Below are 17,773 nucleotides of genomic sequence, written 5' to 3' on the forward strand. Positions count from 1 at the left end.
CGTTTATACCTTACACATATAAACTTGTTCAATTTGTTAACTCTAATTTGTTTTACCTCAGTTACATGGACATCATGTCCTCAAAATGGTAGTGTAGAAGTGACATTAATTAAAATATAATCATGTCATCACTGGAACTTACATACATGTACATTAGATAAAACATTAAGTTCCAACATGCGAAAAGGACAATTGTAAAGTACTTAGTGGACAAATTTAATTAAAAAAACTCACCACCTTTATATCTTCTGTTTTTTTAACAGAGTTGTAAGCGAGAAAGTAAAATGTACTAAGCTATTCTAATGTTCAAAAATAAAACTGCAAGAACTCTTTGGTAAACTTCTTAATGGCAAATGCAAAAAAATGTATTACACTGTACACTAAACCTGACTATTAAAATTAACATGCAATATTTCTCTCTGCATTCAGGTTACAAGTTTATGAACTTCAAGAAAACTGGTGACCCAATAAGAAATTTCAGTTTGGAAGAGGATTCTGTCAATGTCACAAAGTGGATGGAGGTAGAATTGTGCCTCGATCGCCATCAGGCCAGGAGTACAGGTCACCAGATTGACACTTCATGTACTGAAGATATACATTTTCACCTTGAACAGAGGCTACCTGTAGTTGAGAAAAATAGTATTTGGAAGTTTGACTATATTTTTTAAGCAATAAGCAAATATTTTGTATATTATATCAAATCATTTACTTATTTATGTCTTGACATTTTCTCATTAAAGGGGGTGGATTACTAGGGACAATGAATCTGATCTGTTCTTGCAAAATACACAGGAACCTTCACTTTGTATTTTTTCATAGCAAATAGAATTCATCATTTCATAGTTCATAAATTAAATATAAAGTTACGTTTTATAGAAGGTTTTTGTATTTGTGTTGTCGTGTTCTACTTTGTTTTCACAATACAATTACTTGCCCATTACCTTTTCATAAATTATCTGTACTTCAATTTCATTTCTCAATGGATTAATTTAATCTAATTTTATTCTGCATTCTCATCAAGGGTGGTTATCTAGACAATTCCATTTAGTTTTTTATGACCATCCTATTTAATTTTCATCGCTGAAGTTAAATTGTTCAAGCAATTACATAATATATGTATGTTTTATTGGAATTAAATGAATTAATGGAATTCAAATCTGCAATTTACCTTCTGATACAGCAAATAAACTCTTGTGAAACAAACTTGATTGTGTCACATTTTCTTTTGTTCACTTGTACATGTTTTAAAAATCTCATTATATTGCAATAAAAAAAAATCACATTGAAAACAATCACACAGGCTTTTGCTTTCTGATAAAATGAACCCCCCCCCCTCTCTCCTTACAATTGAATATATAGAAATCAAAATACAAAATATTGAAAAAATATTGAAAGAAAAAAAGAATGTGTTGAAAAGTATAACATTCAACAAGATGAAAAGTTTTGGGAAGGTTAGGCCTACAGCCAAGAATTACTAGTAATTGGATTATGGCCATGCTTCATCATACACAAAGCACATGTACTATGTGTAGGGGGTAGTAACAGAAAAATTTTGCCCCCCCCCCCCTTCTTTCGGATTGGGATCAGCTGACAAGCAAAAAAAAAAAAAAAAAAAAAAAATGGGGGGGGGGGGGGGGGCCTGCCTCCCCCGTGGCGCTGCCACTTGTTCTAAACTCTCATTTTTTGGAGGAAATTCAAATTTGATCATCAGGTCTTTGATACCCATATTACGTAGAATCAGTAGGAGCCAATTTAAACAAGGCGAGATTTTGTACCAAATCTGAGATGTCAGCATGATCATCGCCATCGGTGATACTGATAGAGCAGTTTTGAGTATCCATTGGCCTATTGAAATAACATATTTCGGTGTTTAAAAAAATCAACTAAATTGCGATTGAATCATGTCAGCTAACATTCAAAACATGTTTGCACAGAATCACAGTAATAACAACATTATTTCTTTGGGGCGGTTTAGCAAATCTGGAACAAACACGGCGATGTCTCAATCACATATTTCACTTACACGAAAAGATACATGTGGGACTGTAGTAAAAGATTATGGAAAATTAGCGAGATTTTTCAAACTTAAAAACACTTTCTGCATGATAATATAGTTTCACATTTTTAAGATAAGGTTTAACTGATTTAAAAATACGAGTATCGGGATAAATCTCCGTACTTACGTCGCTTTGAAAGGGAAAACATCGTGGAGATCCAATCCACCGTTACACGGACATTGCAGGAAGATTCCCAATTGCACTGCTGCAAAACACCCGATATCATAGCCGTTCATGTGCACGTGGATTTCGGCTAACATCCCGTCCGTCTGATACAACGACGGTCTCTTCTCCGGTTTCTCCTTTTTACATACGCGATGAAATGTGATCCACCGTTACAAATTTGGCCTGGACATCGCCCAAAACATCAGCGACCCTCGATTAATTTACATGACATTAACATTGGTTTTCAAAGCTAATCTTTTGATGAAAAGTTGCTTACTGCCTGCCCTTTATTTCTGACACATAACTTTGGAAAGAATGATGTCTGACTTTTAGTTATTTACCACTTTACCGCCGTTACAGAAAAAAAAAACGCGGACATCGCATGTAACGGTGGTATGCGATGTTGTAGGAATTAAAAATGATATGAAGCCTCTTTTCATTTGATATCCCATTACTGTTTTGTTATTAAACAAATGTTGCTTTATCAATCATGGCCATTTGAATTTGACTAAGTTTATCTTTTAATTAGATATCTTCAACTGAAAATGACCATTTTGGATGTCACACTTGGTACCCCAAAAAAGAGTCTGGACATCATCATTTAAAGTCTCACCATCAAAAATACTTGAGGTTCAACATTTTTATTTCTGCATCAAGTAATTGCTTACATAACTGCCTTCCAACAAAACCACATTGCAACATCCAAACGCCAAACACATTTTCAGGATAAAGCCAACAATTCATAGGGAACACAAAAAAGTGCTGTTGCCCCAACCCCGTGGAATGACCCATATACTCAACTGCATTTTGATACTTGGTATCATATTATTACCCTAGCTGTAGCTAAGCCGCCATATTAATAGGCGTTTAAGGAATAAATCCTACCGGGTTCCCATTCACCTCGCCTGGGTCGAGTGCAGCACAATGCGGATAAATTTCTTTTGCCAAGGGAAATAACGCCATGGCTGGGTTTCGAACCCATAGACTAATCCACTGGGCCACAACGCTCCACAAATACACACAACAATACTTGAATACAGTCACAAATAAAAGAAAGAGGAGATGAATTAGTTGATAAGTGAAACTATGAATATGTGAATCATTGAAAAAACATTAATTATGAATTAATGAGTAAACAAATGATATTTTCATTAAAAGGAAAAATAATGAATGAATAAATAGATAAACATGAATGGACAGATGAATATAAAATGAATGACTCTTTGGTGAATGAAAACAGGATTGAGTGAATGCTTGATTGAATGAATACAAGATTAATAGTCACTTAATTATTTGTTTTTTATCTTTATAGCACAATGCCCCAATACCACAAGGAGGAAAAGGGTGTATCCAGTTCGTTACTCAATATCAGCATTCCAGTGGCCAGAAGCGTGTCAGAGTTACCACTTTAGCCAGGAAGTAAGTTGACTTGCCAATATTTCATAGCAAAATAAGGCAAAATATCTTTATGGGATTAGAGCTATTAACACTTTTTTTAAATGCTTTAAAAGTTAGTTTTATTTTCTCACCTGCATAGCAGAGTGAGACTACAGGCGCCGCTTTTCCTACGTCAGCGACATCGTCAACATTGAAATCTTAACCTAACGTTAAGTTTTTGAAATGTCATCATAACTTAGAAAGTATATGGACCTAGTTCATGAATTTAGATATTAGGGCAATCAAGTATTACTGAACATCCTGCCTGAATTTCAGGTCACATGACCAAGGTCAAAGGTCATTTAGGATCAATGAACTTTGGCCATGTTGGGGGTATTGTTGAATTGCCATCATAACTTTGATAGTTTATGGATCTAGTTCATGAAAATTGTACATAAGAGTAATTAGGTATTAATGAACATCTTGCGTGGGTTTTAGGCCTCATGACCAAGGTCACTACACTACTACTACACTTCAAATCGGGCGCATCCGAGAATGAATCAACAATGGTACGCCAGGCTCCTTTGCAATCTGACATGAGAGTTGGTAGATCATGTAACGAATTATTTGTATCCGTACATATGTAATCAACAAAATTTAAAGGTCTCTGTCTCTCGGTTTATCAGGGAGGCGCAACAAAAGTAGGCCTTCATCAGAAATAACTTCCAGTAAATCTCATACTATGTTTAATTACTGCTGTGGAGATAGGTGGAAGATCTCCATAAATTTCATCTTTAGTTTTGCGATCTCTCCAACTAATATTTTGTACCCTCATTTAAAGTCAAGTATATGTGCCATCTAGTCTATCTTTTAAGGACTTCTTGATTGTCTATGTTTCTAAACCATACAAAAGGATACTTTCTACACATGCCCTAAACAGGGAGAGTTTTGTTGACAGAGAAATATTTGATTCCCAAATCAAATGCAGCATATTATTTGCATTCCATGCAAGAGCTTTCCTAGATAGAAAGTCTTTTCTTGAGTCGCATATATGTATGAACCTAAATGCTAAAAATCTTAAACTTCTTTAAGCTTGGCCCCTTCCCTTGTCAGTATTGATGCATTATCATGAGCTTCATTAAATGTCATGTACTCGGTCTTTTGAAAATTCAAGAAGAGGCCAAACTTTGCAGATGCATCCTCTATTGCAAGAAACAGTTCTTGTGCATCCTTCAAAAGAGCAGTAGTCGATGCTATATCTTCAGCATGATCTAAATCAGTCAAATATTTGCGTTGGTCCCTTCTTCTAGACATAGGTTTGATGTCCATTCCTTTTGTTCTTAGAATGTAATGTACTATAATTACAAATAGATATGGTGCCACCCTGAAGAATTCCAGAAGTTGTCACAACTGTTCAGTAGGTCCATCTACACTTTGAATAAAACTGAATTCTTTTTAAAGGTCAATGATTTTTTTTATTGGGGTATTTGTTGAATTGCCTTCATAACTTCGAAAATTTATGGATCTAGTTCATGAAACTTAAAACCTAAGAGTAATCAGGTATCAGTGAACATCTTGCACGAGTTTCAGATCACATGACAGGTTAAAGGTCATTTAAGGTCAATGAACTTTGGCCACGTCGGGGGTATTTGTGGAATTGCCATCACAACTTTGAAAGTTTATGGATCTTGTTCATGAAATGTGGACATAAAGGGTAATCAAGTATCACTTATTGCCAGTGCACAAGTCTTGAGTCACATGATCAAGGTCAAATGTAATTTATGGTCAGTGAACAGTGTTTTGATATCATATGAATGGTGTTTTTTGTGATTGATTATTCTCATTTTCAAAGTCAGCACTGCTGCCATATTGAATTGCGTAATACAGGCGAGACTGCCAGTGACGCTCCACTTATTGAGATATATAAGGCTAGTGGTCTTGTTTGTTTATTGCTGTAAAACCTTTTGGGTATATCCTTCTTTTTTGGGGGGGGGGGGGGGAAGAGGCACTAATTTTTTTTTCACTCATGCTCACCCTATTAAAACCTTTTTCCGCACAATGTACTTTGTAGAAACATTATAGTCTGGGGGTTCGATTTTTAGTATATGTGGGTAAGATTATCCGACAGCAGCATCAAATATCTTTGGTCAAGGAATGCAATCTAATAATGCATGATAAATGGAGATAGTTTATCCTAGTATGATCAATAACTCTCTAATATACATTTCACTGCAATTGAAGGTATAACACATTGAATATGGTTCCATGTAGCAAGATTTGATGAGTTGTGTATTAAAAGTATCAGTCATTGTTTGGTGTGGAAAAACAGTGGAAAAATATAAGGATATTGAAGAAAACAAATATTTATTTTTCTAAGAAAGTGTATATTTGAGCTATTTGCTGTCAGCAATCTTTGTGTTTCATAGTAAACATTTTACTGGAAATCCTTGATGATGTTAAGCAATGTTTTGGCCATTTGATTATTCTTCACACCAGTCATTGCATTTCTACTATACACCTGTACAATACATTAATTGTCTATCCATCTGCATTAATATCTCTGGCAGGGAATGATTATTTCTTATTTTCAAATTTGATTAGCAGTGCTAAATCACTTTGATAAGCACTTGTTTGAAAAATGCGTAGCAATTTTCATTTTGATGATAAATATGAATATAATTTTTCTATGATTTGAACACTATCAAGTAAGTTTACTACTCAAACAGGTTACACATTAAACTTTCAGTCCTAGTTATAATATAATGAAGTCTTTGTTTGTAGGCTTTGGGCTTAGAGATATAATGATGTATTTTTGTACCTTTTCTTGTACCTTAGTTGGGCTGATGCTGCAACACAGCTTAATCACATAGCAGCAGGCTTTGACCAGGAAGCTGCAGCTGTTTTAATGGCTAGACTAGCTGTCCATAGGGCCATCAATGAGGAAGGGGGAGATGTCCTGCGCTGGTTGGACCGCATGCTCATAAGACTCTGCCAGAAGTTTGGGGAGTACCATAAGGATAATCCAGAGTCTTTTCGCTTGTCACAAGAGTTCTCGCTCTACCCGCAGGTCAGTCAGACATAGTTGTACTAAATTTTTGACCAGCCACCCCCAAACCAACAATAAATCGCCCAAAAATGAAATTTGAGATTTGTATTGGGTTTGAAAAAGCATACCCTCAGCTTTAAAACGATTTATAACTTGTTGAAATTGATCAATAGTAACCCTCACTATTACTGGATGGAATGCAGAGGAAATTCAGTGAGAGCTTCAAAAAGTAAGGAGAAAATAAAGTTAATAGTTCAGGATTCACCCAAGCATGAAATGTGCTCAATGTACAATCTCATTAGAACTTCCAAGCAGTCAAAAAAAAAAAACAGTGTCTAAGAAAATCTTGTATCTTTTGTTTTATTCAACTTTACAAAGTCAAATTTTTACAGTATAAAGAAGACTTGCTCTTCGAGATGAGCTTATTTTCTAATTTTTGCTTTTTTGAGACCAAATTGCTATTTTGGCTTTTTACAAAGAACCTTCCCTGGCGACTTGTTGGTTTTGGAATGGCTGGTCACATATTTTGATAGTACAAAATGGTCAATTTCTGCTGTAAAACTTGGTTGTCTGTAGAGAATGGATTGAAGAGAGAGAGAGAGAGAGTTCAAGGAATGTGAAAATATTTGTTCGCTTTAAAAGAAATAGTTACATTTTTTTTTTGGGGGGGGGGGAATCAAATTCATATTTTATATCATTCAAAATTGTTTTTCCTTTCAATGGTTTTACCCCCCCCCCAGGGAAAAAGATGATTACTACATTATTTCAAATGAAAATAAAACAATAGTGATTGTTTTATGACTAGGGCCCTGTAGGATGAAAGATATAATCAATCGTAATTGGTAGTCTATTGCATACTATGTACAAAACATTACAATCAGTTGTAAATTTTGTTGGTATGTCTTCATGTAAAAGGGTCTAGTTAACATATTGAAACCACTGTTCTCTAATTACAGGTTGCATCATTCATGTCATATATGTTATTGGTTACATTTCGAGAAGCTGATTACATTTACTGTTTGGAGTAGAATGATATACAGACTACATCATTCTTTGTGATTTGTTTGGCTAATGACAACATACCTGGCTAATTGAAGGCTACTGTTTGTAATGTACTCAGACAGTTTAATGACATTTCAATGTTCTGGCGACAAAAAGACCCAAGGCCGTATTGTTCAGTGTTATAATGTTATGAAATTAATTTGCTCCAAATCTTTTATTCAACCTGGCTGAAAAACTTTGCTCCAAATCTTTTATTCAACCTGGCTGAAAAAAATAAAAACGTGTATATGGATAAAAGTCCCACATTTAACTTTTGGGAGAAAGGTTATTATTATTATAACATAGCCATCATTATTACGGTTTGGGAACATTGAAAGGACTTTATTATATTATGAAATAGAATTATTGTAAAAAATAATTGATTTTCTTTGTACAATTAGTCTTAATTATTCATGGATTTAGAAAAAAGGGGTTGATGAATATTGTTTGAGTACCAAAAGGGAAAATGAATATTGTTTGAGTACCAAAAAGGAAACACAACCCATACCCGATAAGTAGTTCATTGCCATCTAATATAGATAATGAGCACCATTGTGATGTCATTAGTACTTTGTCCTTTTTCTTGAGAACATTCATTTTCATATTTTCTATGTCTTAATTCTTTATTTTAGGAATAAGAATGTTTGTTATTCCTTCATTCTTTGAGTAGGAAGGGACTTTGTTTTACCTTTGAAATAGCCCCATAAAATGGGAGAGTAGATCCAAATTATGTTGCAGAGGCCCTAAAACTTTGTTATAAAAGAAGTTCATATTTGAGAGTACAATGATATGAACATCATAACACTATTGATATGATAATCTTTCTTTTTGACATTTTTTTGCTTCACTTTTTGAGACAGGACTTGGATTTAAACAGGATATTACCTGGCAGATTTTATATGAAGTCCTACATGTATGACCCAAAGTACAGTAAATAGATTTGTAAATGATATTTGTAACAGAATGTTAGGCATAAACACACAGAACACTTTCATAGTCCTTATACAAAAATATATACATTTGCTTCTAAGGTTTAGCACACTTGACGTGTGTCTGTATTATATTTTCTTCTATCACATTCATGTTTGTTGGGGTTGACTAGTTATTAAACACTAAACCAGCTTTCACTTGAAAATTACCTTTGAGAGCTACCTACATGTATTGTAACAACCCCCCCCCCAAAAAAAAAAAAAAAAAAGATATGACTTTTTTCAAAATTGATGAATCACATCTTTGGTGGTATCCATCTAATAATCTGTTTTCTCAACAGTTCATGTTCCATCTACGGAGATCCCAGTTCCTCCAGGTCTTTAACAACAGTCCGGATGAGACCTCCTTCTACCGTCATATGCTCCTAAGGGAAGACCTGACCCAGAGTCTCGTCATGATACAGCCTATCCTCTACTCTTACAGTTTCAATGGGACAGAGGTAAACCATCTCGTCAATTCTTGATGTACCATGTACTTTATGTATACTATTAATAGGCCCATATTCTGAAGTCAGGATTAATTTTAAATTCTGGTTTAAAGTTGTGATTTAATTGTAGACCATAGCCAATTGTGACATAAATCCCCAAAAGTAAAGGTTCAATAAGGGTTCAATCAGCTCATTTGACTCTTAAATCATTCTTGACTGTCTAGGAATGATAAATGATATAGGTGTATATATCATTAACGAATTGGGGAATAGCACTGTGAAAATAAGAAATATGCAATGTAAATAAAATGTGTACATTTTCAGATAATTTTAGCACAGCATTAGACCATGGTTGAAATTAAACCGACTTTATAATTCAGGCCATATACATGTAGATAGAATATTTCATAAGCAAATGTTTTTCTCATTTCTTGACATACCGTGTACAGTCTGTCAGCAGCTTGTATACTGTAAATGGTACAGAGGTACACAACTTTGTGCTTTTAAATTTAATGCAACTATTAACATATAGTCTCAACAGTTAAAAGATGATCAGTTTTATTTGATATCTTGATACACCTTGTACAGTCTGTCTAAAAAATAATAGATTTAGTTGTTTAGAGGATAATGTGTTGTTTATGTATTGATATACCCTGTAAGAGCTGTCTTACTTGGCAGTTGGCATTGTCCTTGAGCATTTAAGACCTGTTTAAACATGAACTATTGCCATGCATATAATTAATCATTATTCTTTAAAATAGTGATGTTGTAGACTATGATCACTGTAGTTCTGCTCATGATGCCTAGCAATAAAATCATCTGCAAACAATGCTTGAGTTGTGAAGTAGTCATGATATATATAATATTTGAAGAGTCCAGATTAGTTTGTTTGATGGATGAAGTGCAAATACATGTATTGAGCTAATCACAAAAAAGTGCTCCATTTTGCTATATGCTTCAACTTTCACTGAAATTCCTGGATCGCTTAGAAATGGCAAAATCTCAAGTGTTGGTCAGTGGTGTTATAATTGTAATGGGGAGAACATGCGTCATAGATATAGATACAAGGGTTATTTCAAAGCTCCAGTCTATTTACCATTCTGAATGAAAATGTTGAAGACAGAGATACTGATAATGAATACAGATTGTAAAAATGGCAAAAGTAATTGTAGAGTTTAATAGTCTTTCTTCTCATGTATTTTGAATTCAAACTTTTCTAGATTATTTCGCAAATAGGATAGAAATACAAGGAAACATCAAATAATGTAAATTAGATTATAAAAATAAATTGTGTGGCTTTCCATGAAGGTTATAAGAAACCTGTGAGGCTGGATCGCTAAAACATAGTAAAAACACAACGATATTAATATTAAAAAAAACAGAATATCATATCATTATAGTAATATACAATGTAGGAAAAAGGAGAAAAAACACTTAGAATACAAGAAACACGAGTTGAGGAGGGGGGGGGGGTAGATACGGTACAAGTAATGCATTGATATCAACTGTGAGAATTCATTTACTAGAAAATTTGTATACTGTTTTCTAAAGGAAGATATAAATTGTGAATTAGTTATAATTTGGGGAATCTCATTCCATTGTTTGGGACCTGTGAATATAAACCATGATTTAGTTCTCCTTGGTAATTGGTTCTTTCTCATTGATCATGTTGCTGTTTTTTGTTTCTGTAGACAGGGACATCGGTATTTATGTATTTCTTTTTATTGATAAAATGTCAATGTATACTTAAAATTTCAATATCTTTCTTTATATCAAGTTATGTAAAGGTAGATTTATGTAAACTCTGATAATGAAAGAACAATCTCTTTTGCTCTCACCCCCCTCCCTGCATATCTCTTTCCCTTTTCTCTCCCCTTCACCCTTTTCCTTCTCTCTCCCTCTCTTTGTCTCCTCCAGCCTGTCCTCCTGGATAGCAGCAGTATTCTACCGGACCGCATCCTTCTCATGGATACCTTCTTCCAGCTTCTCATCTACCATGGCAAGGTATGCACAGTCTTGATCGACCCTATCACTGGTCAATAGTACTTCACACATGAAGTGTTTTCATGTGTATGTATAGACATGGAAGGGCTTTGCTATAGGGATGACTCTCTGTGATATTCAAACAGTTGGGGAAAAAATAATGAGAACCCCCCCTCAAAAAAAAAAAAGAATGGAGGAATAAAGAGGAAAAACTTCAAAAGAGAAGTCTTGTTCATGTATTAAACACCATTATATGTAACTGAATTGAGATTAAAGGTCAAGTCCACCCCAGAATAATGTTGATTTGTATAAACAGAGAAAAATCAAACCAGCATTATGCTGAAAATTTCATCAAAATTTGATGTAAAATAAGAAAGTTATGACATTTTAAAGGTTCGCTTATTTTTCACAAAATAGTGATATGCACAACTCAGTGACATGCAAATGAGACAGGCGATGATGTCCCTCACTCACTACATGTATTTCTTTTGTTTTTTATTGTTTGAATTATACAATATTTCATTTTTTACAGATTTGACAACAAGGACCAACTTGAACCATATGGTATTAGACAATGCTAATTGCACATGTTCAGGGAGGAATTAATCGTTGTTTCACATGACAACAGGAAGAAAGTTGGAATATTTCATATTTCACATAATAAAATACAAAAGAAATAGTGAGTGAGTGATGTCATCAGTCTCCTCATTTGCATACGGAGAAGGATGTGAATATAACTGTTTTGTGAAATTTAGCGAAACTTTAAAATGTCATAACTCCGATTTTGATGAAATTTTCAGTGTGATGATTGTTTGATTTTTCTCTTTTTATTCAAATCAACTTTTTGTTGGGGTGGACTCGTCCTTTAAACATAAAAAAAACCATCACTTTACGTCATCTTGCCTCCTTATCAATAAATCCTGGCATCGCCTCTGTACGCCTTTATGAAATTCAGGGCACAAAGTTTTCCAACAATAATTTATTGTATTTGTTGTTCATCTTCCTCCCCTATCACACTGCATATATTCTTATTCCTTTCATACCTCTCACTTCTCCTTTCTTTATCCCTCTTTATTTCTTCCATTAAATTTCATTTGGTAATATGAAAGTTTTCCACAATATATGGAGAAAAAAATCAAATATTGTTCAACATTTTTTATTCATTGCATATTATTTATTTCAAAGGTTACCTGTAGATTATTATTAAACACTCTTATGATCACAAGTTCTCTCCAGATTTGTTTTTTCTTATCGCTTTTAGGGTATATTCATTTTGGATCATAATTCCTGTCATTCAAATTCATTGAAAGCACACAGAATCTCGTATATGAGTGATATATGTTATACAAGTAAAAGTTCTTGAATGATTTTAACATCATTATTATTTCTACTGATTCATACAGACAATAGCCTCCTGGTACAAGCAAGGTTACCATGAACAGGAAGGACATGAGAACTTTAAGCATCTCCTACAAGCGCCACAGGACGATGCCCAAGAAATCCTTCAGAATCGCTTCCCCATGCCACGTTACATCATATGCGAAGAGGGCAAGAGTCAGGTACGTTGAGGTTATATTTTGTAACGATACCACAACAATTTATTCCACTGACATTTGCTATTGTATAACAGTTTAGTTGAACATAGATCCTTTCCCTAAACCCAACACAAGCAGTAATATTCTAAACCAAAACCTCTGAATCCTTACCTTAACATATGTCCTCAGAGATATTGATGCTGCAGCAAAACTTTGTCACCTTTGATACTCATTCTTGAATTTGATTTTACTTATTGAAGGTTAATAAAATACATATTTCCATGTTATTTCTCTATGAATCAGCAAAAACAGTTTATTTTTTTTGTATTGCTGAATTTTCCAGTAAAAGTTATGTATCAGAATTTGATTTGGATATTATAAAGTACTATGAAAGTGATTAAATTTTTTCTATAATTAAAAAAATATATTAAATTAAAATTCTCTGTCCAGTTACGGACATTTGATGTATAGTTTTAATATACATGTAGATATACATATGAATTATAATTTGTATAATTAAAAAGATCAGATTGGCAACAATAAGTGATTAGTAATCTAGAATAAGAATTGTACTCATTAGCCATTAATAGCAGGAACAATAATATCTACTAAAGAATTGTGGATTTAAGTTCCTTTAACTATTCTTGAGCCAAATTTAGTTTAAAAAAACCAAAACAATGATCATTATGAGAAGGTTAATTAGGTGTGAATGCCTCCCATTAATTTATGTTATTCTCTACATTTTTGTTTCAGGCCCGATTCCTTCTCAGCAAAGTCAACCCCTCACAGTCACATAACTCATATGGATGGGGACAGGTAATATGTATACACCAACTTGATTGATGATAATATTAATTTCACTTTTACGTAGTGCTGATTACAGCAGAACAGTGTCTCTAAATTACAACAATAGTATTACCCTGGTTATTGGATTTGGCTTGCCTGCGTACTGTGTAAACACAATCTCCACTTTTTGGGGAGTATTCCAAAACAGTAAGTAGTCACAATGGTCTAATTGCTAAGCAAACAACATCTTCACATCCTTCCATGTTCCCATTTAACACCTGGGTCCCGTTGCTTAAAAGTTACTATTATGGTCACATTGCCATCCAATGGTAACCACCATGGTAACATGTCTCAACAGCCAATCAATGTCAAGTATTCCATGAAAGATACCATTGGATGGCAAAGTTACTATAATAGTAACTTATATGCAACAGTCCCTGGGTGGGGAGTGGACAAGTGTGCATTGACTCCTTGCCAAAGGATGCTAGTGCCTTGGTGGGATTTAAACATGTAACATTCTGATTACGAGGTGAGAGTCAGAACTGCTATACCCCCATTTTCAGGAGTGTAAAACATATGATACCATATCTAGTGGGATATCCTCCCTGTGACATGAGGGCTACAATTAAAGTTGATTAAAATGAAGAATGTGATCACCAATTCATATTCTTAGTGACACATTTTCTTATCACTTTTCTTTTTATTATTTTTTTTTTTCAGGATGGAAGTGCTCCAGTGCTTACCGATGATGTCAGTTTACAGGTCTTTATGGACCATCTTAAGAAACTTGCTGTATCAACCACGTCTTAAACCTTGCAATCACTGTATCCATATTTGCCACCAGAGTATATAGTATCTTAGTCATATCCTCATAGCTTTGTGTCCTAATTTTCTCTCGGCTTATCCTTTAAATGGGGTTAGTCCTGTCAACCGCTTCTCAATTGTCAAGTACAATTCTTTTCTCATTTGCTGTTTCAGTGTAATGATGCTTAGATGTCTCCGACAATTAAATATGAGTGTAGTTGTGTGTGATCAGAAGTAGCTGATATTGGCAGAGCATATGAGTGTATTATGAATATAAGATCGATCTGTCTTGAGGTTTCATGGGGAGTGGATTATACTTGTTGACACCGGACTAAAAAAGCAGTAAAATAGCTGTAATACAGCTTCATTCTTGGTGGCTCATCCATTGATGCTGTCCCCTTGAGAGAATTACAGGCATTCCTTTTCATGTTTGAGTACCGTCAGAGCTGCAGTATTAAATTGAATTCTTGATGAAAATAAAGGATAAGAATATCTTTAGCTATCATGTAATATCTAATGGTCATGAACTGGATTCCTTCTTGGATGATTGACAACAACTGTAATGATATCATCTGTAATAATGATATCAAACTCCCCATGAAAGCTGTTATTTGACACTTACATGTACTAACAACTATAAAAGTCAATATTGCCAAAGTTGCTGATTGACACCTTTAATATACACATGAATCCCATAGAGTTGCATTTTCAATTGTATGCTTGGAATAAAAGGGAAAGACCAAGAAGAAGAAAATGGCCGAGAGATGTGATACATTCACAAACTTTGGTTCAATGTTAGGAAAGTTGATTTTTAATTGATCAGTCAAGCATAGGAAAGTTGTGATGTACATTCAAGCTTATCCTCCATTTGCCTCTAGTAATACAGGCAAAAAATTCTCCTGAAGACGACAAGAACACACTTGTCGAAACGTCGAGATTGGGTGGTCGTTTTCAGGACCAACACTTGCCCAAGAAAGATACATGGTGTACCGTGAAACCTACACTAGGAAAAAAAATTCTAGAAATTTTTTACTTCCCATGAGTTTACTCCGCCATCATATATGCCCCATAAAAAGAGCAATTAAAATTTGATCCATTGCTTTAAATAAGACATTTTCTAAACAGGAAAATGGAATCATAGCTCACAAATTTTGTCAATTTCTATTCAATTGATTGCATTTTTAATAATTCACCACATATTCCTATTTTTCATCAGGAGGATTTTTTATTGCCCCACCCTCTAAATTTCTTCTTTTGTTTAAACAAAATATTTTGAGTTTGAGGCTCCCTTGAATTTAGTTGTACAATTACAGAGGAAGAACACCAAATCTTCCAATGGACTGGACCTGTGAGATGATCTCATTGGTGTTTATTTCTTTTCTCTGGAAGCATTCATGGCTTTACAACTTATAGATAATCGGCAGCTACCCCTATGCAGAAAAGCAAAAAAATATGTCTTGCCTATTGAGAGATGTTTTTGCTTGAATTTACCCAAAGTCTTGCATTAATGGGGGTCTATTGGCTTGCCCAATGCCATAAATTTAGTGTACTATGACTTGTGTATAACCCAATGTCAAAGAGATTTATAACTATGTATATATCATATTGCTAGTATTGAGAGCTATTATTTTGCAGCACAGGTGAAGTTTTTGCATGTACTGCCTTTATTTCTATTCTTGAGTGAATATGACGCACAAGCAAAGTACCCCCCTTCTGATATTAAAGTTTAAGATTTTCTAATTTTGTGGTCAATGAATCACAAGTCTGTCTTATCCATATACCTCCATTCATTTTTCATACATCAAGTATAAAGAAAATGGGAAATTACCTATTCTCTTACCCATGTTCCATCTCACTCGTATCTATCTACCCACCCTCCCCATTTTCTCTCTCTTTCCTCACTCTTTTCCCATTTCTCAATATTTTTCTCTTTCACCTTTCCTTCTTTGTTACTTTTTTTGTATCTCTTTAATTTTCTGTAAACTATTCAATTTCTACGCATTCTTTTTTAAAAATTCCTAGTAATATCCTTGCATCTCCTGAAACAATAAAGATTATCAGTTCTCCTGCTATATTTGTTGTCTCTTACCTCAACATGACTGCCTATACGCCAATGCTACCCATATAATATCCCCAGATGTGAAAATCATCACAAATAGTTGTATGATAATTTCATTATAAGCAGAGTCAATATCAATTTGAACATGTGTGCCTTCTTTAGCTCTCTGAATTTAATGGGATGAGAAATCATCCTGCTTTTGATGATCAGTAACAATTCAAAAAGTTGTGTATTGACGAGGACAAAGGTGATTGACTGGCAGTAGTATTGCTTCTTTGTTGTATCAAGAGAGATGGAGGAAGGGAGGGAGAGAGAACAAAGCAGTTATTGCATTTCAAAAGAACAGGAATAAACAGATCTTGGGATTGGAATTTTGTTCAGGCTGATCCACAATTTGTATTATTTTGCTAAAGAATTTCATCATTGCCATGATAATTTGATGATATTCAATACACATGTAATAATCTAGATCCCTGTAAATTGGATACATTTTAAGATGTTAAAATATATATTTATATGTGTATTTCATAAATTATTAAGTAGGTTGTCATGTATCAGGCGTCAGATTGATGTCACAATGACAACTCAAGTCACAACCACTGACTCAAGCACCTTATCAATGTTGAGGGCCATTGAACTTTGTACAGGAACTAAAGTGTTGCAAGTCAATTTAACTGTGACTTGTTACAACTCTGACGATATTATGTTCACTGAAACTACATTCATTTTGTATATCATCTAACAATAGAAAAATGTTTTTGATAAAGTATTATGTATAAGATAGTACAAGAAGCAGAATGTTTTTGAAATATGGATGCGAGTCATAATGCATAATTGAGATTGTACCTTGATAAAGCTATTCCCTCCATAATTATTTCTCCTATCTCTATTAAAAGCATCAAGGTCACTATCTGGAATTATGTTATTTTTAGCTTTGTTTGAGATACTGCATTTCCACTAATGTAAGGTAAACTTGTATTGAATTATCCGACCATCATGGAAGCTTAATAAACCAATTTGTTAATGTGTGAAGCTCCATTTAACTAATTAATTGGTAACAACATATTTCACAAGAAGCGTTCTTTGATGGTGAATGTTGTTGATATTGGTAGATATGTCTTGGCATCAATGTGGTGTTCTTTTCTCTTTTTATTTATAGCAATTTTATCATTCCTGATTTTGTTTCATGTAATCCAGTTCACTTTGAAAATGACTAAATTATTTGGAAAATAAACTAGATTAATCACTTGTTCTGCCTAAAATTGTAATGTTAAGAAATACTTATTGTGATTTTGATTGTCCAACATAATTCTTGTATCATTGTGATGTATTAGCATTAATTCCAAGATTTAGATAAACTATTAAATAGGTATTGTACAGACATACTTCTAGTTGTTGTTGTTGTTTCATAATAGTCATATGATAATGAAAAAGAATAATGGAACATCTGGTATGCTAAAAATTGGGTTTAAGACAGGGGCCGCGGAAGCGGGGGGGGGGGGG

At 34.0% G+C, this 17,773-nt stretch overlaps 1 protein-coding gene across 1 annotated transcript; it reads left to right on the plus strand.

Annotated features, from left to right (window-relative positions):
• The first annotated feature begins 2,780 nt into the window (after positions 1-2,780).
• Positions 2,781-17,655, plus strand: LOC129265481 (protein transport protein Sec23A-like). Its single transcript, XM_064101370.1, is given in 8 exon segments — positions 2,781-2,792; positions 3,496-3,641; positions 6,435-6,666; positions 8,957-9,115; positions 11,021-11,107; positions 12,490-12,645; positions 13,375-13,437; positions 14,128-17,655. Coding segments are annotated over 8 exon segments (945 nt in total). The 3' UTR covers positions 14,218-17,655.
• Positions 17,656-17,773: the final 118 nt, after the last annotated feature.

This window comes from Lytechinus pictus, chromosome 7 (genome assembly GCF_037042905.1).
Source record: "Lytechinus pictus isolate F3 Inbred chromosome 7, Lp3.0, whole genome shotgun sequence".
NCBI classification, from domain to species: domain Eukaryota; kingdom Metazoa; phylum Echinodermata; class Echinoidea; order Temnopleuroida; family Toxopneustidae; genus Lytechinus; species Lytechinus pictus.